The sequence below is a fragment of the Callorhinus ursinus genome, unplaced genomic scaffold (genome assembly GCF_003265705.2).
Source record: "Callorhinus ursinus isolate GAN/ISIS: 27379988/994484 unplaced genomic scaffold, GSC_fseal_2.0 scaffold8, whole genome shotgun sequence".
Lineage (NCBI taxonomy): Eukaryota > Metazoa > Chordata > Mammalia > Carnivora > Otariidae > Callorhinus > Callorhinus ursinus.
In genome coordinates, this window is record NW_027397070.1 from 25634431 (window position 1) to 25659576 (window position 25146).

The 25146-nt window shown below is 35.3% G+C and overlaps 1 protein-coding gene across 3 annotated transcripts in view; it reads left to right on the forward strand.

Annotated features, from left to right (window-relative positions):
• ATL1 (atlastin GTPase 1) overlaps positions 1-25146 on the forward strand; it is a 78223-nt gene that overhangs the window by 23718 nt on the left and 29359 nt on the right. For all 3 annotated transcript variants that reach the window (XM_073895213.1, XM_025870085.2, XM_025870086.2), the window contains exons 3-5: positions 19884-20131; positions 22279-22413; positions 22807-22911. In XM_073895213.1, coding sequence (XP_073751314.1) covers positions 19884-20131; positions 22279-22413; positions 22807-22911 — 488 coding nt within the window. The remainder of the gene's footprint in view (positions 1-19883; positions 20132-22278; positions 22414-22806; positions 22912-25146) is intronic.

Consider the following 25146-nt stretch of genomic DNA (forward strand, 5'->3'; position numbering starts at 1 on the left):
CCTTGTATATGTAGTTGCTTTCAAATACCCTAATCATTAATGTCTGACTCTGAAAAGAGGAAAAGGTGAAAACTGAAGAAGGGGAAAAAAAAAAGTACTGGCCCTTTAAATCTCCTGGAAGTCACTTCACAAGAAGGAAGGGGCAGTCAACAATGGGGGAGAATACAACAGCTGTCCACCTCTATGTCTGCACCTTTGTGATAAGAAGCAGTAATCAGTGATAGGAACACAGATCCCCAGTTTTTGGAGGACAGGGTCCACATTGCCTACCCTGACTTCTGCAAGATGTGTGTAAGCTGCTGTGGGAACATGTGTGTAATTGCCTGCCTTAGGGCTGAGGGGTGAAGGATCAGTACCTGCTGCTGAGTTAAGAGTTGGAATTGACTCAAATTAACTGCAACTTTCTACCATTCAAGCCTTCCCCTGGAAGTTGTAAGCCTTCAATAAATTCCAGAGTTCCAGTAGTTGTATCAGATAGATTCTGTCAGTGTAATTATTCTCCTGGTGCTTCCTACTCTGCAAACTTCCCAACTTCATTTTAAGCTCTAGAACCACTTAGATTTTATTTTTATGGATAGTGTGATGTAGAATATCTTTGAATTTTTTTCCATATGGATAACCAAGGGTCCCAGGCCCATTATTGAATAATCCACCATTTTTCCCATTGATCTCCAAACTGTATTGTTAGATATTATTCCTGGATATGAGTGGGTCAGTTTCTGGGGTTCTTATTATGTTGCAGTGCTATTTATCTGTCTATCCCTGTGTCAGTAACACATTATTTTAGTTACTGTAGTTTCATAGTATCTTCATATATGGTACAACAGATTGTTTCATTGTGATCTTATTTAAGGATATTTTGAACTATTCTTTATTCTTGGCTTTATGCTTCTGTATAAAATTTTAGAATCAGGTTTTCAAGTTCTTTGGAAAGCCCAGTTGAGTTTTTTTTTTTTTTTTAAATTAAAATTGTATTCAGTTAAGGAGTGCCTGTGTGGCTCAGTCAGTTAAGTGCCTGACTTTGGCTCAGGTCATGATCTTAGGGTCTTGGGATCAGGTCCTGTGTTGGGTTCCACAATCAGCAGGGAGTCTGCTTGGGATTCTCTCTCCCTCTCCTCTGCCCCTCCCCCCACTCGTGCTCTCTCTGTTTCTCAAATAAAATCTTTTAAAAAATTGTATTTAGTTTGTTGATTAATTTGATTAGAGTCAAGATTTTTATTGTACTGAATATTCCTATTCATGTACATGGTATATTCTTTGATTTGTTTAGATTTTGCTTCTTGATGTCTTTCAGTAGTTTAAAGACCTTCCTTGAAGGACTGGCCTTTGTTAGATTTATTCTTATGTTCCTTATATTTTTTTGTTGCTATGATTTTTTTCCCTGTTATATTTTTTATTGGCTATTAATAGCACCTAAAATACAGTTGAATTTTACATATTTACCTTATATCTAGCAACCTTACAAAACTCTCTTATTAATTCTAATAAACTGCCTTTTGATTCTATAGAATTTTCTACATAAGGAAGCATATCACCTGCAATAATGACAGCTTTATTCTTTCCTTTTTAATCTGTATCTTTTAAGTCTTTTTCTTATCTTAGTTCGATTAAGAATGTTCTCCTTTATTCCTAAATAAAAGTCTTTTTAAAAGTCATCACTGGATGTGGAATTATAATAAATGCTTTTTCTGTACTTATTGAAATAATCATTTGGTTCTTATTTTTTAATTTGTTCATATGTTTAATTACATTAAAATATCTTCTGTGTTGGGGTGCCTGGGTGGCTCTGTCAGTTGGGTGTCTGCCTTCAGCTCAGGTCATGATCCCAGGGTCCTGGGACTGAGCCGGGTGTTGGGCTCCCTTCTCAGTGGGGAGTCTGATTCTCCCTTTCCCCTCTGCTTTTTCTCTCTCTCTCTCAAATAAATAAATAAAATCTTTTAAAAAAAATAAGTAAAATGTCTTCTGTGTTGAAATAATCTTGCCTTCCTGGGATAAGCTCAGGAAGGAATATATAAGATTGGACTGATCCAGTTTGGGAAAACAAGTCTATTAAACTACCTGGACCTGCTGTTTTCTTTATAGTAAGATTTTGAACTGTTGATTCAACTTCAACATTGATTTTGGAACAATTAAAATATTTCTATTTCTTCTTGAGTCAGTTTTAGTAATTTGTATTTTTCTTGGAATCTGTCCATTTCATCAACTTGGCATAAGGTTGTTCTTAATTTTTTTGTTATTTTCTCTACTTAATTTTATTTGTGTTTTCCTTGTTATATTTTTGTTTAATCCCTCCTTTTTTCTTTCTTTTATATTTTATTTAATCAGTATTATTTCCTTTTTGTATTTCCTTTGGTTTCATTCTGTATTCTATTTTTAACTTAAAAAGTTGAATACTGAGCTCATTAATTTTCAGGTTGTCTTCTTTTTCTAATATATGTATTTAGGGCTATAGGTTTTCTATAAATGCCAATTTTGCTATATCCTATATATGTTGATATGTAGTAGATTATTTCTCATTTAGTTTCAAGTATTTTAAATGTCTACACTGATTTGTTCCTTTATTCATGAATATATAGAAAATACGGATTTTTCAGGGTGCCTGGCTGGCTTCGTGGACCATGTGACTCTTGATCTCAGGGTCCTGAGTTCAAGCCCCACATTCAATGTAGAGATTATGTAAAAATAAAATCTTAAAAAAAAAGAAAGTATGGATTTTTCTAAATTTTTACTACTGATTTCATACTTAATCTTTCTCTAGTCAATATTGTATAGCAGACCACCTTCTATGGTCATAAAAGTGTTCCATAGCTATACTGTCCAATATGGTAACCACTAGCTGTATATGTCTTTTGAGCAGCTGAGGTATGGCTAGTGAGGAAGAGGACCAAATGCTTACTTTTATTTAATTTTAATTAATTTAATTTAAACAGCCATATGCAGGTCGTTGCTACAGTATTGGGTGGTGCATGTTTATAGAATACCCATGCTGTGCACCCATGCTGTGAACTTTGTTGAAACTTGGTTTATGTCCTAGTATATATTAATATAAATATTCCACAAAAGCCTGAAAAGCATTTTATGTTTTCTAATTTTTGATACAGTGTGCTATGTATATTTGCTGGCCCAAGCTTATTTTTTTTAAAAAAAAGAATGACTAATGAATGGGTTTATTTTAAAGATGAATAAATTAAAGTACTTAAAGGTTACACTTGCTGTCAAATCACTTTTTAAATTTTAATTCCACTATTGTTGACATATAGCATTATATTAGTTTCAGGTGTACAGTGTAGTGATTCAGCAATTCTCTATAGCTCTAGCTTATTAAATGCACTGTTCATGTTTTCCATACTCTGATTTCTGGACTGTTTGATCTACCAGATACTAATATCTGATAGATACTTTAAAATTCTGGTAGAGATTTTAATTTTTTTTAAAGATTTTATTTATTTATTTGACAGAGAGAGACACAGCAAGAGAGGGAACACAAGCAGGGGGGAGTGGGAGAGAGAAAATCGATGCGGGGCTCGATCCCAGAACCCTGGGATCATGGCCTCAGCGAAAGGCAGATGCTTAACGACTGAGCCACCCACGTGCCCCCTGGTAGAGATTTTAAAAGATGTCAGTGGATTTGTCGATTTCCCCCTGGTCTTCTGTCAAGCTCTCATGAACTTTTGAGCTGTGTTGTTAGATGCACACAAATGTGGACTTGTTACATCTTCCTGATGAATTGAGCCTTTTATTTCTGTGTAGTGAGCCTCTTTATCTGGAGTAATGTTTTTTGCCCCAAAGTCTATTTTGACATTAATATAGATGCTTCATATTTCTTTCTTTTTTTAAAGATTTTTTTTTTTTATTTATTCATTTGAGAGAGAGAGAGTGCGAGTGAGAGCGCTAGTAAGGGGGAGGGAGAAACAGGCTCCCTGCTGAGCAGGGTGCCCAACACGGGGCTCAGTCCTGGGACCCCAGGATCATGGCCTAAGCCAAAGGCAGATGCTTAGCCAACTGAGCCACCCAGGCTCCCCTAGATGCTTCATATTTCTTTTGCTGATTTAGTTTGTGGGTGTACTGAGCAGAAGTGGCTAGAGTAGGAGGCTAACTGATATCCACAAAATGAGTCATCTTATCCATCTGATTTTTTAGCACTTGCTCTGCAGTGAGTGCCCTCTAGTGAATATTCAAATGGGACTGAATGTTCTTACAATCCATTCCAAAAGTCCAGACACATACTTCTTTGAAGTACCTGACTATCTGGACAAGATGTTAGCCACTGTCCATGAGTTCATAAAATTCCATACCTTTGGCATGTGCTGCAAGCCTCATGGGTGCTATCTGCTCTCATATCTATCCATTCTATTAGAAGACAATAGAAGTTTCTTACTTCCTGTCTCTTCCAGAAGTCATGAGTGCCTTTCACAGACAAAATCTAAATCAGAACTCTGCTAAGAAGGGGTTATAAGAATTGTAGTGCTATAGTTCTCACCCTTCCAGTCCCTGCAATATGGAGAAGAGCTTAGAATAGTAGAGATAGACCTGAGCATGACAATGTTCAGCGGAAAGGGAAACCAACAGTTTCCAAATAGCTGACTCAAAGATGATTAAAGGACCAGACAATTTCTTAGAAACCAAATACTTCTGAAATGGACTTTTTTCAGTGACTATAAATGCATGTGTATTTGTTTTCTTTAATGGGAATGATACTTCCCATCTGCCTTTTTTCTTAAAATATATCAACATATTTTCTTACATTCTTATGATTAGGTATTTTTCTATAACATGATTTCAGATGGCTCCATATTTTGCATAATGTAGCTGTGACATTATTTACAGTATCCTACAGTTAGGCATTTAGGTTGTTTCTGGTTTGTCACTCTATAAGTAATGTTATAATGAACTCTTTTGCAGATAAATACATATGCACAGTCCCAATAATTTCCTTAGTATAAATTCCTGGAAATGGAATTGTTTTATTAAAGGGTATATTTATTTTTAAATGTTTTTGAATGTTTTCCAACTCTAAGTATACAGTTTGCCTTCTAACAACATGGGTTTGAACAACAAGTGTTACCATGGCTGGTAACACTTATATGCAGAGTTTTTGGTTTTTTTTTTTAAAGATTTATCAGAGAGTGTGTGCATGTACAAGGGGGGAAGGGGTAGGGAGAGAGGGAGAGAATTTTAAGCAGACTCAAGCAGGGCTCAGTCCCATGACCCTGAGATCATGACTGGAGCCAAAATCAAGAGTCAGATGCTTAACCGACTGAGCCACCCAAGGGCCCTGAAGTTTTTTTTTTTATAATAGTACTGTAAATGTATTTTCTCTTCCTTCTGATTTTCTTAATTATGTTACCTTTTCTCTAACTTTATTGGAAGAATACAGTATATAATACCTATGGCATAGAAAATATGTGTTAATCAACTTCTCTTATTATTGGTAAGGCTTCTGGCCAATAGTAGGTTATTAGTAGTTAATTTTTTGGAGAGTCAAAAATTATATGTGGATTTTTGGCACCCCCAACCCCCAATGTTCTTCAAGGGTCAAGTGTATATATTTTTTAATCTTTGCAAGTTATGATAGCTAAAAAGTTTATCTCCTTTAATTAGCATTTTTCCAGTTACTAGCAAGACCGAACTTTCCCCTCTATGTCTATAAACCATTCGTATTTCTTCTTTTTATCAGTTACATATCTCTCTGTTTAGGCCTTTTCACATATATATGAACATATATGAAATATATATGTGTGTGTATATTTAGATACATGGGGTTTAATTTTTGCTATATATATATATATATGCACATACACAGTGTTTTAATCATGATGGCACTGTTCTTCTAGAGTCATCCATTGAATAGTTTATGGAATGCTTTTGTATCTAATATAAATAAACAGCCTGTTAAATGACTTACTTATTCCTTCAAAGACTCTGAAGTTGTAGGACCTACATTAGTCTTTGTAATCCTCTTCCTCAAAGGTATTACTAACAGCAGAACAATCTGAGAGTCTGCACAGTAGTGCTCTGAAGTCCGCTATGTATATTCATCTCATTGTAGCTCATACCTCTCTGTTCTTGCTCACTCTTAAGATACTCATTTTAATGAGTTAATATTTTGTTTTGTTTCCCCAACTCATTTTGTCCCTTTCTGTATAAACTCCCTTTTGTTGTGATGTTGGATGTCATTCTCAGTCATTCAGACAAATGTTTTCAGTCATTCTTCAAGTTTGTTTGTTCAAAAGAGATATAATAGTTTAAGAAAATATATCTTTTAATTTTAGTTGCCAAGAAACAGTTTCCTAGGTGTCATGTCTTTTCTCTGTAATGGCTCAAATGTACTCATAGTTCATTATCTCGTAAGGTTTAATTTTTTTTTTTTACTGATTAAATAATTTATTATGCTGAAACACAGAAAATGACTTTATGGTAAAATGAAAATTAAATGGAAATTGAGTATTTAAAAAATACTGTATAAAGGAAGCAAAATGAAGAAAGCTTAACTTTATCAAAAATTCCATATATGTGTGTGCATTTATTGTGAGGTTTAATTTTTGCCGGAAAGACAAAGTATAAATTTTTTTCAAAGTTTACAATTAAGAAAATTAAAAATACATGCCCATAGCATTTCTAGTATGTTAAAATGATTCCTCTCCATTTTTAAAAAATTTTGAAGATTCCCTTTCAACGTATATGAATTCGTAGCTGGGTGGCCAGCTTCCAGTGATGTAGAATACCACAAAGAAGGGAAAAGTGCCAGAAGCCTCTTTACTGAATATAAGATCCAGTAGGTAAAAAGGTGAAACAATATTATTTTTTCGTTCTATCCTTGTGAGCCATACATTTGTATCATCCATAGTAAAATGCTGATTCCTGTCTGGTTTGCTTCTAACCTGTTTTCTGCTTCTTCCCCTTTTAAAAATGTGCATAGTGCTCAGGGAATTGAAACTAAGTTTAGTTTAGCAAAACATATATAAGAGGGTAGAAATCTGGTGCTAAAGAAACTTGGCATGCATTCCAAGGATTTTTATTAATTGCTTAGGTGAAATATAGTTATGAACAATGAATCAAGCACATAAAATTTGTTCTCAGTAATACTGTGCATCTCAAAACTTTTTCAGTTATTTTAAATTAATGTAAATATGTATTGGGTACCTACTGTGTGAGCCTCATAAGTATTTTCAAGAAGTATAAACATGAGTAAGACAGTCTCTGTTCTCCAGATATTTTTAGTCTGTGTTTTCAATTTTGACCTTTTTTATAGAAACTGAACTTTTTCTAAATAGTTTTTTAACAGTGTTATTGAGATATAATTATGTACTATACAGTTCAACCATTTAAAGTGTACAGCTCAGAGGCTTTTAGCGTATTCAGAGTTATGCATTCATCACCCAATTTTAGAACATTTCATTAGCCCCCAAAAGAAAACGTGCACCACCTAGACATCACCTCCTAAACCCCTCCCACTCTCTGGTCCTAGGCAATCACTCATTTACTTTCTGTTTCTATAGGTTTGCCTGTTTGGGGAGTTTCATATAAATGGAATCCTACAATATGTGATCTTTTCTGACTGGCTTCTTTAAACATTGTGTTTTCAGCATTCATCCATGTTGTAGCATATATTGATTCTGCATTTCTTTTTATTGTTAAATAATATTTCATTGTATGGATATACCATATTTTATTTATCTATTTATCAGTTGGTAGATATCTGGCTTGTAGCTTATCTAAATGCCTATTTTTATATGTCATTTATTAGCATAAATATTAGATTGATGGTTATGATAGGTTTCAGATAAGAAACTTTTCTTAACTTTAGATGAAGTGCAAACTAATGTCTATATATTTATAAGCATTTAACAGATTCATTCTATTTTTTATTCATTCTATTAATAAAAATGATTTCTGTATTTTTAAAAGATTTCTTATCAAAAAGGAATACCTAATATTCCTTTTTGCCTACACCGTAATAGGACTTCTTCCCATAAACCATTTCATTATTTTATAGTCATGATTCAGATATTTGTTTTATTTTACAGCATACTTACATTAACTATATAATTTCCCCTTTTCTTTTTTAAGATTTTATTTATTTGACAGAGAGAGAGCGAGAGAGGGGGAGCAGCAGAGGGAGAGGGAGAAGCAGGCTCCCTGCTCTATCCCAGGACCCTGGGACCATGACCTGAGCCAGAGGCAGATGCTTAACCAACTGAGCCACCCAGGCGCCCCTATAATTTCCCTATTCTTCATTAAGTCCGTATGTAGCTCTCCAAAGTCTTAAGTATATAAACTAAAAGTTTGGAGTTATCTATCTCATTCACACCTAGTACACAAAGGTAGACTAGGAAAGGATAATCATATACAAACATCTACTGAAGTCTTTTTTCTTTCTCTCACCCCCAATATTCACTCTGTTAGAGATCCTTTCAGATCTGTGCTTGTCTTAGTCTGTTAGCCTGGCCCCTTACCACCTTCCCAACCTGCTCCATCCATACCATACTCCTTCCTGTTCCTCAGACATGCCAAACACATTCTCCTACTTTATTTCCTTTTTGTTTTCTTCTTTGACCCAATGTTTTGTTTAGAAGTGTGCTGTTTAGTTTCCACATATTTGTCAATCTTCCCACTTTAGTCTTGTTGATTTCTAGTTTCATACCATTGTGGTCAGAGAAGATAGTTGTCATGATTTCAGTGTTCTTAAACTTGCTAAGATTTGTTTTGTGACCTATCATATGAGTTGTCTTGGACAATGTACCGTATGCATTTGAAAAGAGTGTGAATTCTGCTGCTGTTGGATGAAATGTTCTGTATATGTTTATTGAGTCCTTCTGTTCTAAAGTGTGTTCTATTTCAATATCTGCTCTTGTTTTTCTGTCTGGATGATCTATCCCTTGCTGATAGTGGAATATTGAAGTCCCCTACAATGATCTAATGTTATCTATTTCTCCTTAAGAGCTGTAACTATTTGCTTAACATGTTTTGGTGCTTGACTCTTGGGAACATATATATTTATGATCTGATATACTGTCCTTTTTATCATTATATACTGACCTTCTTTGTCTCTTGTTAACCTTTTTACTTGAAACCTTTTTGTCTGATGTAAGCATGGCTATTCCCACCTTTTTGTTTCCATTTGCTTGGAATAGCATCTACCATTCTTTCACTTTGAGCTGGGTGTGTCTTTAGAGCTGAAAGGAATCCCCTGTAGGCAGCATATAGTTGGGTCTTATTTTGTTGTTGTTTTTGTTTTTTTAATCCATCTAGCTACTTTGTGCCTTTTATTTGGTGAGTTCAATTCATTTACATTATAGATATGCAAGGATTTACTATGGCTATTTTATCTTTTCCTTCTGGTTATTTTTCTCTCCACTGTTTCTTCTTCCGTTTCTGTCTACCTTTATAAGTTGGTGGTTTTCCATGGTGCTCTGCTCACTCTCCTGTTTTTTTTATGTTTCATATCACTGCTTTAGATTTTGCTATGTGCTTTCTATGAGGTTTACATGAAACATTTCGTAGATAAAAAAGTCTTTTCTCAGCTTATAGCAATTTATCTTCTTTCACCTATAGAAGTTCCATCCTTTTACTCATTTTTGATGTCAAAAAGCTTTTTATGCTATGATTTCATTACCAGTGCTCTACACCCAATGTGGGACTTGAACCCCAAGATTAAGAGTCCTCTGCTCTACCAACTCAGCCAGCTAGGCACCCTACCTGAGTCACTTCTAGATTCCTATCTTCTAGCTTGCTAATTCTCTCTTCCATCTGATCTCTATATCCAATGCGTTCTAACTCAGTCTTCATTTCATTTACTGAGTTCACCAGCTCCAGAATTGCTGTTTTTTTTTTTTTTTTTAAGAATTTTAGTCTCTTGGGGCACTGGGTGGCTCAGATGGTTAAGCGTCTGCCTTTGGCTGGGGTCATGATCCCGGGGTCCTGGGATTGAGCCCCGCATCAGGCTCCCTGCTCAGAGGGGGGCCTGCTTCTCCCCCTGCTCATGCTCTCTCTCTCTCTCTCTCTCTGTATCTCTGTGTCTCGAATGAATAAATGAAAAAACTTAAAAAAAAAAGAATTTCAGTCTCTTTGGTAAAGTACTCCTTCTGTTCATTAATTTTTTTTCAAAGATTTTATTTATTTTTTGGAGAGAGAGGGAGAACACAGAGGAAGAGTGAGAGGGAGAAGCAGACTCTCTGCCGAGCAGGGAGCCCGAAGCAGGCCTCAATCCCAGGACCCTGAGATCATGACCTGAGCTGAAGGCAGATGCTTTAACCGACTAAGCCACCCAGGTGCCCCTGTTCATTAATTTTATTTCTGAGATCATGATATTATCTTTCTGAGTTTTCTTGTAGCTCATTGAATTTCTCCATAACAGCAATTTTTTAAGGAGATTTATTTATTTTATTTGAGAGAGAGAGAGCAAGCACGGGTTGGGGGGGGGCAGAGGGAGAGAATCTTCAAGCTGGCTCCTTGCTGAGCATGGAGCCCGATGCGGGGCTGGATTCAGGGCTTGATCCGACCCATGAGATCATGACCTGAGCTGAAACCAAGAGTTGGACACTCAACCGACTGAGCCTCCCAGGCACCTCTGTAACAGCAATTTTGAATATTTTATCAGATCACAGTATTCTGTATCTTTGGGTTTGGTTGCTGGAAAATTGTCCATTTTCTTCCTATAATACCATATTACCATGCCATTTTCCTGCTGTTTGATGAAAACTGCCTCTGCTACCACATTTGAAGTTACAAATACCTCTCTTATTTAGGCAGGGTTTTGTTTGCTTTGATTCTTAAAGTTCAGCAGGTTTGGTAATTAGGAGTCTTCCTTTGTTTTCCAGAAGGTGGCACTCTAGCACAAGTTTTTGGTTTCCCTTACTGGAGCTTTCATATATTTACATATATGTAAAGCTTAGTGGGCCGGGGGGGGGGGAGGGGGCGGCGCGCAGAGAGTGGGTAGTGTTAGAGTTGGGGGAGGTACATAACACTTGGCATTTTGGGTGTGCCCATAAGCTGGAGGCCAGCCCAGTAGGGACTCCTTGAACGGAGGAGGTGGGGTCCCAGAGGTCCCTGGGTGGTTCTTTTGCCAGAACCCTGAGACAGACAACAGGAGACATTTATCTTGTTCTACTTCTCTTTTCTTTCCCTCCACCCATTCACTGCAGTCTTACCTCAGAGAGAGCAAAGGTCCCTCTGGCGGTGGAATGCAGAACCAGCTTGGCAGACCCCCACTCACTGCCTTTACCCTCCACCTCTTTAAAGGCTCGTGCCTGGCCCCAGCTACTCTACTTGATGCTGGAGGCTCTACAGCCCTAGGCACCATGGCCTCTTCCCTCTCCCTGCAGCCTCTTCTGTGGTCCAGTCCACCCACTTTTTGGTGCACAGATGTATGGATCTCTTGGGTGTCCTAGTAAGCTGTGGAAAGGCCCTTTCTTTCTTTCCTTTTTTTTTTTTTTTGTTGTTGTTATAGATGTCCAATTAGTTGTGAATCAGAGAAAAAAGAAAGGACTCATGTCACCATGATGTTGATGTCATTCTCCTCATATTTTAAATATTTGTAGGATCTGTAGTGATACCCCTTTTTCATTTCTGAAATTGGTGATTTGTGATTTTTTTCTCTTATTTTCTTTCATTAGTCTTAGATTATTAAATCATTCTTGTTGATCTCTATTTCCAGTTCATTGGTTTCTGACATCTTTATTACTTCCTACTTTTTTTTTCTTTGCATTTAATGTTATTCTTTTTCTCACTTAAGATGAATATTAGATTATGCCTTTTCAGACGTCTTTTCTACTAAATACATTTCAAGGTGTAAATTTCCTCTGAGCAAGTTTCTGTTATGTCATATTTTCACTTTTTCTGTGTAAATAAGATACTACACTCCAACCTATTGATTCTAACATTTATACAGAAAGAGTCAAAATAGCCACAACTGATAATAATTAGAAGATAGGATACAGGTTTCCCCTACTATATGTAATGACTTTTCATAAAGCTATTTTGATAAAGATAGTGTATAGTGTTGCTGATGAATGGATCAGATTCATTAGATTATTTGGTTTACAGTATTTTCTAACTTCCATTCTTTTATCTTCCATTTCTTTTATCCATAGGTTATTTATAAATTTACTGCTTAATTTCAAAATATTAAGAATTTTCTAAATATATACTTGTTATTGATATCTAGTTTAATTTCTCCATTGTCAGAGAACATATTTTTTGCAGTATTTTAAAAATTTGAAATGTGCTGAGATCTGCTATATGAACCAGTACATGGCCTATTTGGTGAATATCCCATATGAACTTAAAAAGAATGTATGGTTTTGCAGTTATTAGATGTCAACTTGGTCAGGTTGGCTAATGATACTGTTTAAATGTTATACATCTTTACTTACTTTTTGTCTGAAATTTAGACAATAGAGAAAAATTCTGAAAGATAAAATGTACCAAAAAATTTCTGAAGAAGAAATACAAAACTTTATTAGTACTAATGTAACTATTACATCATAAGTATTAATGAAATTGAGGTAACAGTTAAAAATCATCTCACAAAGAAAACAGCAGGCTCAGATGGTTTTGTAGGCAAGATCTATCAAAATTTCAAAGAACCGTTCACCCTAATTTTTTGTTACAAACTCTTTTTGAAGATAGAAAGGAAAGCACTGCTAATTCCTTTTATAAAGTAATGTAACTGAATATTAAACTAGCCAAAGACAAAATGAGAAGACTCAATTCATTGGTGAATATAGATGCACAATTCCTAAACAAGACTTTACCAAGTTGCATCAATAGTGTATAAATAAGATATTGTACCCTGAAAATACTAGGTTTATGCAAAAATATAAAGATATATTACTCACTATATTAACAGAGTAGAGATGGAAAACCAGGTGATCATCTCAACAGATACAGAAAAGACATTTGATAAAATTCATTTTCCATTTATGATTTTTTAAAACTCATAGTAAACCAGTAGAGAAGTTCCTTAATAAGATAAAGTTATTTACCAAAGTAAACCAAACTGTAACAAATATGAACTCAAATATTAGAAGCAGTCCCATTAAAATCAGGAGTTATGCTCACTAAAATCAGAAGCTGTGTCCAGTATTACCTCTGCTATTCAACATTGTATTGAACGTCCAATGATACATGAAAGGGAAAAGAAATACATAAGGATTAAAAAGGTAGAAATAAAACTTCATTATTTGTAAAAATTATTTGTTTCTACATTAATGAAATCCAAAAGTATCTACTCAGAATTTATAGGGAATAGTAGTTTAACAAATGTTTCAATATGAGACTAATCTATTAAAGTCAGTTTCATTTCTTTACCCAAGTGACAGCTATAAAACATGATTAAAAACACAACAGTGAAACCAGTTATAATTAGCAATAAAATCTAATGTACCTAGCAATAAATGTAACAAACCTACTTTCCCCAGCACCCCAAATTATAAAAACTTTTTTGAAGGGGATTAAGAGAGAGATCTCATGTTTATGCGTTGGAAGACAATATAACAAAATTGATTCCTTCCAAATTGATCCATAAATTTAATGTAACTTCAAAAAATTCAACTAACATATTGATTCCAATATTTGTATGGAAGAGGTCAAAATTGCCAAGACTGATAATAATTAGAGGAATATGATCATGCTATATAAAATGACTTTTTATAAAGCTGTTTGAGGGGCACCTGGGTGGCACAATTGGTTAAGCGTCTGATTCTTGGTTTTGGCTCAGTTTGTGATCTCAGGTGGTGATCTCAGGGTCATGATCTCAGGGTTATGATATCAAGCTCCACGTTGGGCTCAGCGCTCAGCATGGAGTCTGCTTGAGATTCTTTCTCCCTCTCCTGCTGCTCCGTGCTCTCTTTCTAAAATAAACAAAATCTTACAGAAAAAAATTGTTTTGATTAAGATAGTATACTATCGGTGCTAATGTAGACAAATTATTGAATGGATCAGAATCGAGAGATCAGAAGCAAAGTCATTATATGTGTGTACATATATGTGTATAAATGTATATACTTATATATATGCATATATTATGTATGCATGTGCATAACTCTTATTTATGACAAAAATCACATGGCAGACTACTTGAGGAAAGGAGGCTTTGATAAGTTCTGAAAACTTAGTTACTCATATAGAAAAAATCAAATTGGATTTCTATCTCACATCTTACACAAATAATGACTTCTTGTGGATTAAGAACTTAAATATCAAAAGCAAAACTTAAAAACTAGAGGAATGTATATGAGTGTATTTATATCTTATATAAGGAATAATTTCTTAAACATATATAAAGTGCTAATCATAAAATAAATTATTAATAAAATCTGTTACATTAAAATTAAGAATGACTTTTCATCAATAATAGCTTAAGGAAATTGAACAGGTAATCTCTAAACTAGGAGATTTTTGCCATACATATAACTAACAAAGGACTAGCATTTAAAATATGTAAAGAACCACTGTAAATCAGTGAAAAAAAAGACACACCTAACAGAAAATGAGCAAAAGGCATGTTCGCCTCATTAGCATTTAGAGAAATGTATATCAAAACCATGATGAGATACCACTCACTTATTTTATACCTGTGCAACTGACAAAAATTAAGAAGTCAGACAAAACCAAGGGTTGAAAGGATGTGGATCAATAGGATGTCTAAGAAATTGAGAGGAGTGGATAGGGAGTGATAAATTGGTACAACCACTTAACAAAATTGCATCATGCTGAAATGTTGAGTATTTAAAAACATTACAACCCAGAAATTCCATTTAGAGTGCCTGTTACATATATATAGTTTGATGCAAATGATCTTAGAGAATTATTTCAGTTTGTAGAAAGTTGTGATATAGTTTTCAGCTCTGAAGATGTTTTTCTGTCCAAAATATTGTTTAACCCAGGTCCCTGATTCACATCAGTTGCATAATCAGATCCTAACTACATGACAGGCAAAGAGCTTTGTCAAAGAAAATGTATATTCGCCATCCTCAACAAAGGGCCTTTGTGCTGAGGCTGAAATTAGGTTGGCAGGTAGTACTGGAATCAAATATGAATGGATAATAATAAATGATAGTATTAATAGAAATCACTATTAATAATAATAGTATTTTAAGTAATACTATTAGTGGAGGTCATTATTAAGCATGTACTAATTGTCAGGCTCTTTGGTTTTCATTTACTGAACACTTTGTCACAAAGCCTCTCTGATATAGGTAGTTTTCTTAAGCTCATTTTTCAGATAGATGATAGTGAGCCATTGGGAGGTTAAATCATTTCCACAACTTCATATATGTGTAAGCTGTGAAGCTGGAACTTAAACAAAGACTCTCTGACTCCAGCATTGAGATAAGGCAATATGGAAGGTATCATCCTTTGGATATAAAGTCAGTTTTTCTTAACTTTGCTGAGAGAACAACTCTAATTCATGGCTATAGGCAATGGTCCTCTTGTCTCCAGATGCTTTGTACTATTGTTCAGAAAGTGTTGGTATTGTCTGTCTCCACTAACGAAAAGCTGAAATTATATGTTAGAGTTGCAATATTACAATAGTACTGTCTTAAAGATGAACAGCAATATATAGAGAGAGACATAATTATCAATGTGGTACAATTATACATATATGTATGTATATATATAAGTTAATCTGAAGACCATTTAAAATTATGCCAAGAAATATGATTGCCTTGTTTTTCTCTAGTTATAAAACTTCTTGTTAAATATAGGCATACCTCATTTTATTGCACTTTGTTTTATTGCACTTCACAGATACTGCATTTTTAACAAATTGAAGGTCTGTGGCAACCGTGTGTTGAGCAAGTCTGTAGACACTGTTTTTCCAACAGCATTTGCTCACTTTGTGCCTGTGTCACATTTTAGTAATTGTTGCAATATTTCAAACTTTTGAGTTTGATGACTGTGAGGGGTTCAAGACTTCAGTGGAGGAAGTAACTGCTGATGTGGTGGAAAGAGCGAGAGAACTAGAATTTAGAAGTAGATTCCTGAAGATGGGACTGAGTTGCTGCAACCTCAGGATAAAACTTGAATGAGTGAGGAGTTGCTTCTTACAGATGAGCAAAGAAAGTGCCTTCTCGAGGTGGAATCGACCCCTGATGAAGATGCTGTGAAGATTGTGGAAATGACAACAGAGGATTTAGAACATGACATAAACTTAGTTGGTAAAGCAGCAGGAGAGTTTGAGAGAATTGACTCCAATTTTGAAAGGAGTTCTATGTGGGTAAAATGCTGTCAAACAGCAAGCATGCTACAGAGAAACCATTCACAAAAGGAAGAGTCAATAAATGCAGAAAATTTCATTGTCTTTTTTTAGGGAGTTGGCACAGTCACCCCAGACTTCAGCACCCATCACCCTGATAGTCAGCAGCCATCAGCATTGAGGCAGTACCCTCCAGCAAAAAGATTACAACTTGCTGAAAGCTCAGATGTTGATTAGCATTTTTTAGCAATAAAGTAGTTTTAAGTGAAGGTATATATTTTGGGGTTTTTTTGGACATAATGCTATTGTACACTTAATAGACTATGGTGTCATATAAATATAACTTTTATAGGCCCTGGGAAACCAAAAAACTCATGACTTGCTTTATGGTGGTGGTCTGGAACTGAATCCGCAATATCTCCAAGGTATGCCTACAAACATAATAGAGAATGTCTATTTAAATATATTTTCAAAGATTTAAATGAAAGGTTATTTAAGAGCCCATTTTGTTCAAAATTAATACTATTAAGGGTTGATTTGAGGCGAGGTCATATATCTGATCTGAAGAATTAATTGGTGTATGTTTTGACTTTCTGTCCTTTTGACACAAAGCAAATGAGCCCATTTATGTGGTGTCCAAGAGTTATTTGATTTCCCTAAAGAGAGAGAATGTTATAGTAGAAAGACCTGGGATGAAAGTTTAGATATCTGGGATCTAACCCTAAGTTGACAGTTACCATGTGAACTCGGATCTATTGCTTACTAGTGGGCCTGCTCTTGGAAAAGTTACTTAACCCAATTCTTAATTTCCTCGTGTGTCAAAAATACAGATAATAATGAATACCATGCTGGAATATTAAAAGGAATAAATAAATAGTAACACAAGAAAGCATCCATGGTAGATTGCCTGATACAGAAATTCCATATCCTTTTCTTGGGCAAGATGTTGGTTACATCTTTGGCTTTTGTTTCCTAAATCTATAAGAATACTAACAGCATTTATGATGTACCAGCCACTGTTCTAAGTGTGTTACTTGAATACATTAATTCACAACAACCTTATGAGGTAGACACAGAGAGGTTAAACAACTTGCTGAAGGTTACTCAGCTTAAAAATGGGAAAGCCTTTATTCACATCTCAGCAGTCTGGTGCCAGAGCCTGTGTTTTTAACCAGCAGTCTGGTTCCAGAGCCTGTGTTTTTAACCACTACACTGTATTTTCTTCTTTTTTTTTTTTTTTTAGGAAGGGGTTGTAGGCTGTACCAGTAGTTTATTGCCTGTTTTGCTGCATAATAACCACAAACCTCAAGGGCATAGAACAATAGGCGTTTATTGATCACACATGTTGAAATAGTTGTTAGGCAACTGTTGGTCTCGGCTGAGCTCCCTCACATGGCTGGGGGTTGGTTTGCTGTGGGGCTTGGTTGGGACTGGGCTGTTTGCCTTTGCTCCAAGTGTCTCTCATCCTGCAGCAGACTAGTTTAGGAATATTCACATGGTGATGGCAGAAGTGAAAGAGCAAAATGGAAAAACACAAGGGCTTTTCTAAGGAGCCTCTGCTGTGTCATGTCTGCTAAAGCAAATCACATGGCTGACCCCAAAGTCAAAGTGGGAGGACATTACAAAGGCGGTAGATATAAGAATGTGCCACTTGACACACTGAAGTTATTTTGTAATATACCACAAATGCCACAGTCTAGGGTTCTAAACATTCTTAAATATTAAGGATTAATTCTAAAAGTTGACCTCTGTCAAAACTGTCATTTCTGACAATTAAATGGAAAACTTTTTTCCATCTTACATATGAAGAAACTAAGCATCAGTTTCAAAATGACTTAACAAGAGAACAAGATTTCTTTGTCTATATTATTGTTTTTACCTTTTGACCCTCTTCACCTATTTCTCCACCCTCAGCCCCCCAATTCTGGCACCAGCAGCTGTTCTCTGTACCTATAAACTTGTTTTGTTTTTGTTTTTTTAATTCCACATATAAGAGACCAGACGGTATTAGTCTTTGTCTAGCACAATGCACTTGAGGTCCACCTATGGTTGTCACGAATGGCAAGATTTCATTATTTTTTATGGCTGAGTAATAGTCCATTGTGTATGTATATGTGTGTGTGTGTGGTTGTGTATGCGCATGCATATATGCACATACACAACCACACACACACTAATTTCTCTATCCCTTCATTCAGCAGTGGACACTTAGATTGTTCTTAGGTTGTTTCCATATCTTGGCTATTGTAAATAATGCTATAATGAACATAGGGGTGCATATATCTTTTTGAGTTAGTCTTTTCATTTTCTTCAGATGAATACCCAGAAGTGGAATTGCTGTATCACATAGTAATTTTATTTTTCATTTTTTCCATACTGTTTTCCACAGTGGTTTCACCAATTTATGTTTTCACCAACAGTGCACAAGGATTCCTTTTTCTCTGTGTCCTAACTAGCACTTGTTTCTTCTCTTTTTGATAATGGCCATTCTAATAGATGTGAGGTGATATCTATTTGGTTTTGATTTGCATTTTTTGATGATTAATGATATTGAGCACCTTTTCATGTGTCTGTTGGCCATTTGCATGTTTTCTGTAGAAAAAGGTCTATTCAGATCCTCTGCCCACTTTTTAATTAGATTGTTTGGGGTTTTTTTTGCTATTCAGTTGTGTCAGTTCTTTATATTTTGGATATTAACCCTTTATCATATATATGATAATTCTTTACATACACACACACACACACATTTCTGGAAAATAGGCAGAAACTTCTCTAGGAATACTTAGCTCAGTCTATAATCCCAAGGTAGTGATGGTGATGGTGGTGATGATAGCTAATCTTTATGAGTTTACTATGTGCCAAGCACTGATCTCAGCACTTTACATATGGTACCTCCCTTAATCTTTACAACAACCCTATTAATAGGTACTATTAGTAGTTTATATTTTACAGATGAAGAGTTGAGAGATTTAGTAATTTCCCAGGGTCACATAGCTTTTGTATAAAGATCTTCCCACCAAATAACTTTTTTAAAAATTGAATTATGTTTAGACCTCTTTGCTGTGGATTTGAAGGATGTCTGTAATCTGGCCCTATCCAATTTAATTATCTGTAAATTCCATTGCTATGAGGTATAATTTTAGACATTTAAGAACCTAGGATTTTGTAGATGGCATACATGTAATGAAGGGAGCTGAATTAGGTGCTGTAGAAATTTATTCCAATTTCAAAAATATGTGATTCTGAGTCCCTGTATGTATTTCCTCCCATGTATGTTCAGTTTTAAAAAAATGTTGCAAGTATCCTTTATGTGAATAACTAAACTTATTTCTAGGGGATGAAGAAAGTATGAACTAAAGTCATTTTATTCCTGTGCTCCAAAAGTAGAATCCTTAGCTTTGATTTTCTTTCTCACTCTTCAAACAGATCTCTGCCCTGACTTGGGGCTTTCTTGAGAATAAAATTCTGTTTGATTTGGTCACATAATCAGAAAGATGAGGTATAAGTCTTTCTGAGACATAAGTGTTTCTGAGACATTTAGTGACATTAATATATGTCATTAAAATGAGCATTTATAATTCCATTATGCCCCTGTTTCAGATATTTGAGAATTGAGAGGTACCTGTACATTTCTTGGTATTTTGAGATGATTAGCTAAATAAATTGCTATTTTATTCAACAGGTGGGTTTTCTGAAAAGACATATGAATGGAGCTCAGAAGAGGAGGAGCCAGTGAAAAAGGCAGGACCAGTCCAAGTCCTCATCGTCAAAGATGACCATTCCTTTGAGTTAGATGAAACTGCACTAAATCGGATCCTTCTCTCAGAGGCTGTCAGGGACAAGGAGGTTGTTGCTGTATCTGTTGCTGGAGCATTTAGAAAAGGAAAATCATTCCTGATGGACTTCATGTTGAGATACATGTACAACCAGGTATGTAAAAAGTGCTTTAAAATGTTTTCTTGTTTCTGTGCTTTTGTCACTTTGTGTTTTTATTTAGTAGTGCTCAGTATTTCCAGTTCCATTATTACATACACTGTGGTATAGAGCCATTCCAACTTCAGTGCTTTGGGCACCAAACTCCATAAGGCCACTTTTGTCGGAGGCCACTTTGCCACATTTCCCTTAGAATATAACTTATTTTTTTATTCTTTAGAAAGAGACACAGCATAGTGATATGATTATAAACTTTATGTTAGAGTGTTTAAAATGTGTCAAATAACTTTTATTGTAACTTTTTTATTACAATAATTTTCTCCCCAACATTTATTATGGCAAATTTCAAGCATGCAGCAAAGTTAAAAGAATTTTACAGTGAAGACCTAACTACCTAGATTTTACCATTAATATTCTTGCTTTATCACATGTGTCTCCAGCTATTCTTCCCTCTTTACACCCATCACTGCATCTAATTTTTTTATTCATTTCAAAGTAAATTGCTGACATTGGCATACTTCCTCATAAATATTTATACCTATATCATTATCATATATTTCAGTACTTAATTGTTTTCTGTTTTAAAATTTACATTACAGTTACATGCACAAATCTTAAGTGTACCTTTGCTTATTATTATTATTTTTTGAAAATGCATATGCCTACATGGGCCCAAGTTCTATCAAGTATATCTTGCTGTTACCCCAGAAAGTTCTCTCTTATCTTTTCCCACTTGATTCTCATCTTACCCCACCCACAGAAGCAACCAACAGTGTCATAACATTTGAGACAACAGTGTGGCACAGAAATGAGACTTTAAGGGACTTAGGATAAACCAAAAGCAGAAGGATAACCGTCGAGGAACAGAAGGTTGGGAATGGAGAACATACCAGTATTTTTTTTTTCCTACCCTTTTACCCATAGCAATTCTGTTGCAAATATGGATGTGGAGGCCAAATGGACGCACTACTGTGTTATGTTTATACCGTAATTATCCATTTGGGATTGATCTTTTATAGTTAGGGTATTTTTGAATAGTTTTGTACATTTAACTTTAATATCTTCTGTCTCTAGCTTCAGTTCAAACAAATAAAGGATAGAACTACCAAAATACTTTAGGCTTTAAAACCAAACAGAACTCTTGCCATTCTCTGTTCTTAGCATATCCCCATTAGTATGCTACTTAACATGGGTGGGGAAATTAAGTGAACAAAATTAGTTTCCGTTCTTTGGGATTATACAGTTTTAGGCATATTCATAGTTTTAACTGTGAGATAAACATTAAAATTAAATGCTCAGTAACACTTGTCATGTTGCTTATGTTAAATAGCCCTTGCCAGATTAAAGTGTAACAGATTTACGTTTCTGTTTTTCTGCAACACTACTAGGTGCCTCTCCTCTTGCTCTTCACTCCCTCCTCCCCCAAGACCAAAGTGTTTGTATGTATTACTATTGTGTATATCCTGACATAATATCCTCTCTGTTATCTATATTTCTTTGCTTCTAGAATGCCCTCCCCAAGTTTGCTCTCCTGGAAAATTCCCAAACATCCTTCAGATTTTAGCACAAACACCACCTCTCCTATTCAATCTTACCTGACCAAGAGTTATTTCTTTTCCTATGCTTCTGTTTATGCCTGTTATGCATGGCAACATAATGGTTTGTTACCATGTCTTTCTTTTTTTTTTATTAGGTTGTGAGTTTTCTCTGGTCTGGAATGATATCTTTTGTTTCTTTTTTAAAGATTTTATTTATTTATTTGACAGAGACACAGCCAGAGAGGGAACACAAGCAGAGGGAGTGGGAGAGGGAGAAGCAGGCTTCCCGTCGAGCAGGGAGCCCGATGTGGGGCTCGATCCCAGGACCCCGGGATCATGACCTGAGCCGAAGGCAGACGCTTAACGACTGAGCCACCCAGGCGCCCCTGGAATGATATCTTTGCATTCGCAGGACCTAGAATAAAATGTAGCAGATAGTGCTGCTTTGTGATAATATTTTAGATAAAGTAATTGTATCAATACAGTAGATATGAATATGTTGTTTCCTTTTGACTATAGTTGGAGAGAGATACAAACCAGAATTGATGTGTGGAAAAAACTATACCACATAGCCAGTTCCATATCACAAACTTTCTTAATTTATAGGAATCAGTTGACTGGGTTGGAGATTACAATGAACCATTGACTGGTTTTTCATGGAGAGGTGGGTCTGAACGAGAGACCACAGGAATCCAAATATGGAGTGAAGTCTTCCTTATCAATAAACCTGATGGCAAGAAGGTATGATGCAAACTTCATAAAGAAAATTGAGTTTCACTTGCAAGAGTTACCACTTTTCAGGATCCTCAAAAATGATCTTTTAAAAACTAATTTAAAAGGGAAGTGGGTAGCATCCTATTGCGCATCCCTGTTTCCCTTTCTGTTGATCAAGGTGGCAAAATCATAGGGACAGTAGAACAGCAGATCAGCAAGCTAACATCTATACTTTGTTTCAATACTGTTTCTGTTATGTTGGGTTACCAATGAAAATTATCACTATAGTATTCAGCTAATATTTTTAGTTTCTGTGGCAATCATGACACACATAAAAATTCTTGTGGTGTTCAATTTGTAGTACCCCTAATACTGCATCTGTTCTATAAAGTATCAATGATGTACTCTACTTGTCTGTAGGTTGCAGTGCTATTGATGGATACTCAGGGAACCTTTGATAGTCAGTCCACTCTGAGAGATTCAGCCACAGTATTTGCGCTTAGCACAATGATCAGCTCAATACAGGTATGGAATAAAATAAATCCATTTTGATGGCTGTTTCTTTAACTAAAACTTATGAATATATGTGTCCCTACATACATGTGGTAGTAAGACAAACAGCAGAAACAGTAAATACGTTATTTGGCTCAATTAGCATACAAGTTCTTACAATTTCTATAAGAATAGAATTGTTTTGGTTACTGTTATCTAATTTCTGTTCAGTTTTCAAACTGTCTATAGTCAGAAAAATTTGTATTATCTTATTGATAATATTTTCTGTTTAAAGCCTACAATAAACTCAATAATATTAAGTCTTATGATGTATGCAGATAGATACATTGAAACTACCTATTATAAGTTACATTTACTGAAACAAGATTTATAAATGCGATTTTTTTTACGTAGCCAGTAGAAACATTTCTAAGTATAAAAACATGTTTTCCCAGCTTTTTTTTCTTTTTTAGAGAGACAGAAAGAAAGAGTGAGAGGGTGTGTGATGTGGGGTGGGAGGGGTATCTAGGAGGGGAGGGGCAAAGAAAGAGGGAGAGAGAGAATCCCAAGCAGGCTCCACAAGCAGGGAGCCTGATGCGAGGCTCATTCTCATGACTTTGAGATCATGACCTGAGCCAAAATCAAGAGTCGGATGCTCAACCAACTGAGCCACCCAGGCAGGCTTTTTTTTTTTTTTAAGATGCTTTCCCAACTTTTTTTTTTTTAATTTTATTTATTTATGTGACAGAGAGAGATAGCGAGAGCAGGAACACAAGCAGGGGGAGTGGCAGAGGGAGAAGCAGGCTTCCTGCTGAGCAAGGAGCCCAATGTGGAACTCGATCCCAGGACCCTGGGATCATTACCTGAGCCGAAGGCAGATGCTTAACGACTGAGCCACCCAGGCGCCCTGCTTTCCCAACTTTTTAAAATACTTAATAGACATTTAGAAAAGTAAATGTCTTAAAATTTTTTTTATCTTTGTGGCGCCTGGGTGGCTCAGTCGGTTGAGCCTCCTACTCCTGATTTTGGCTCAGGTCATGATCTCAGGGTCCTGAGATCAAGCCCCACGTTGGGCTCTATGCTTAGTGCAGGGTCTGCTTGGTATTCTCTCTCTCCCTCTTCCCTTCCCCCTGCTCCTGTGCTCTCTAAATAAATAAATAAATAAATAAATAAATAAATAAATAAAATCTTTTGAAAAAATTTTTATCCTCCCTTCCTTTCTTCTTTCTTGTCTTTTTTAAGTATTGTTTTTGAAGTTATCATAGGCTTTACAAATTGTCCTGAAAGTCTTTGGAGAGTTGTACTATAGTCATAGAACATATAGCATGAAAGATTTTAGACAGTTTTTAGATATTTTCTATTCATTAGAAAGAGCAAGAAGAAATAGTGGCCAAGAAACAGATGGTTAAAGAGAGGCAAGATAGTTTAAAAGGTAGGGAAGGCAAAGTGGTTGGGATAAATAAGTCAAGGCTGGAATTATAGGTGAGCAGAGAATGAAGCAAGTGAACCAGCAACCAGGGCATCATGTGTGGTTAGGACAATGAGAGGGTGGACAGAAGGAAGACTGAATGTTTTTTACAAAAAGCTTTAAAATGAAAGTCATGATCATAACCTGTGTTTGACTAGCTTTTTAAAAATAGACTTTTTAGATGAATGAGCCTTTAAAATACTGACTTAAAATTAATTTCTTCAAAATCAGCAGTATAAGCAAGCCAATTAAAACAAGATTGACTTTGCCTTTTAATATTTATTATTTATATTTTATGTGACGACATTGAATATTTTCACTGAAAAATCTAAGCCCCTAGTAATGACTTTTTATTATCTGGGAAATAATCTGTTATTTAAATAAGTACACGAAGTATGTTCTTTGTGTCAATACATAAACATATAAGCATCCTTGACTTTTTTTTGAAGTTACCCCTCAAAAAAAAAAAAAAAGAATGTCATCTTAGTGCTGTGATCTGTTCATGGAGCAGTAATGCATATGTATAAAGATGTGAGCCTGGTATTTGGAACCTAACTTCAATGTGATAGAACTATCTATAGCCTTAACTAAATTAGTCAATTGTAAAAAGGTCAACATAATTTTTTAAGACACAATTTTATGTATGGGTTATTCAGATCTAGATTGCTATTATTTTGGTATGCTTGTAAGAATGATTACTTTATTGACTAATTGTTTAGTTAGTTTCAAAAATAATTTTAATATTCTGTCTCCAGAGCAGGTGGCTGTGGTATTTCTGAACCAATTTTGTGAACATTGTA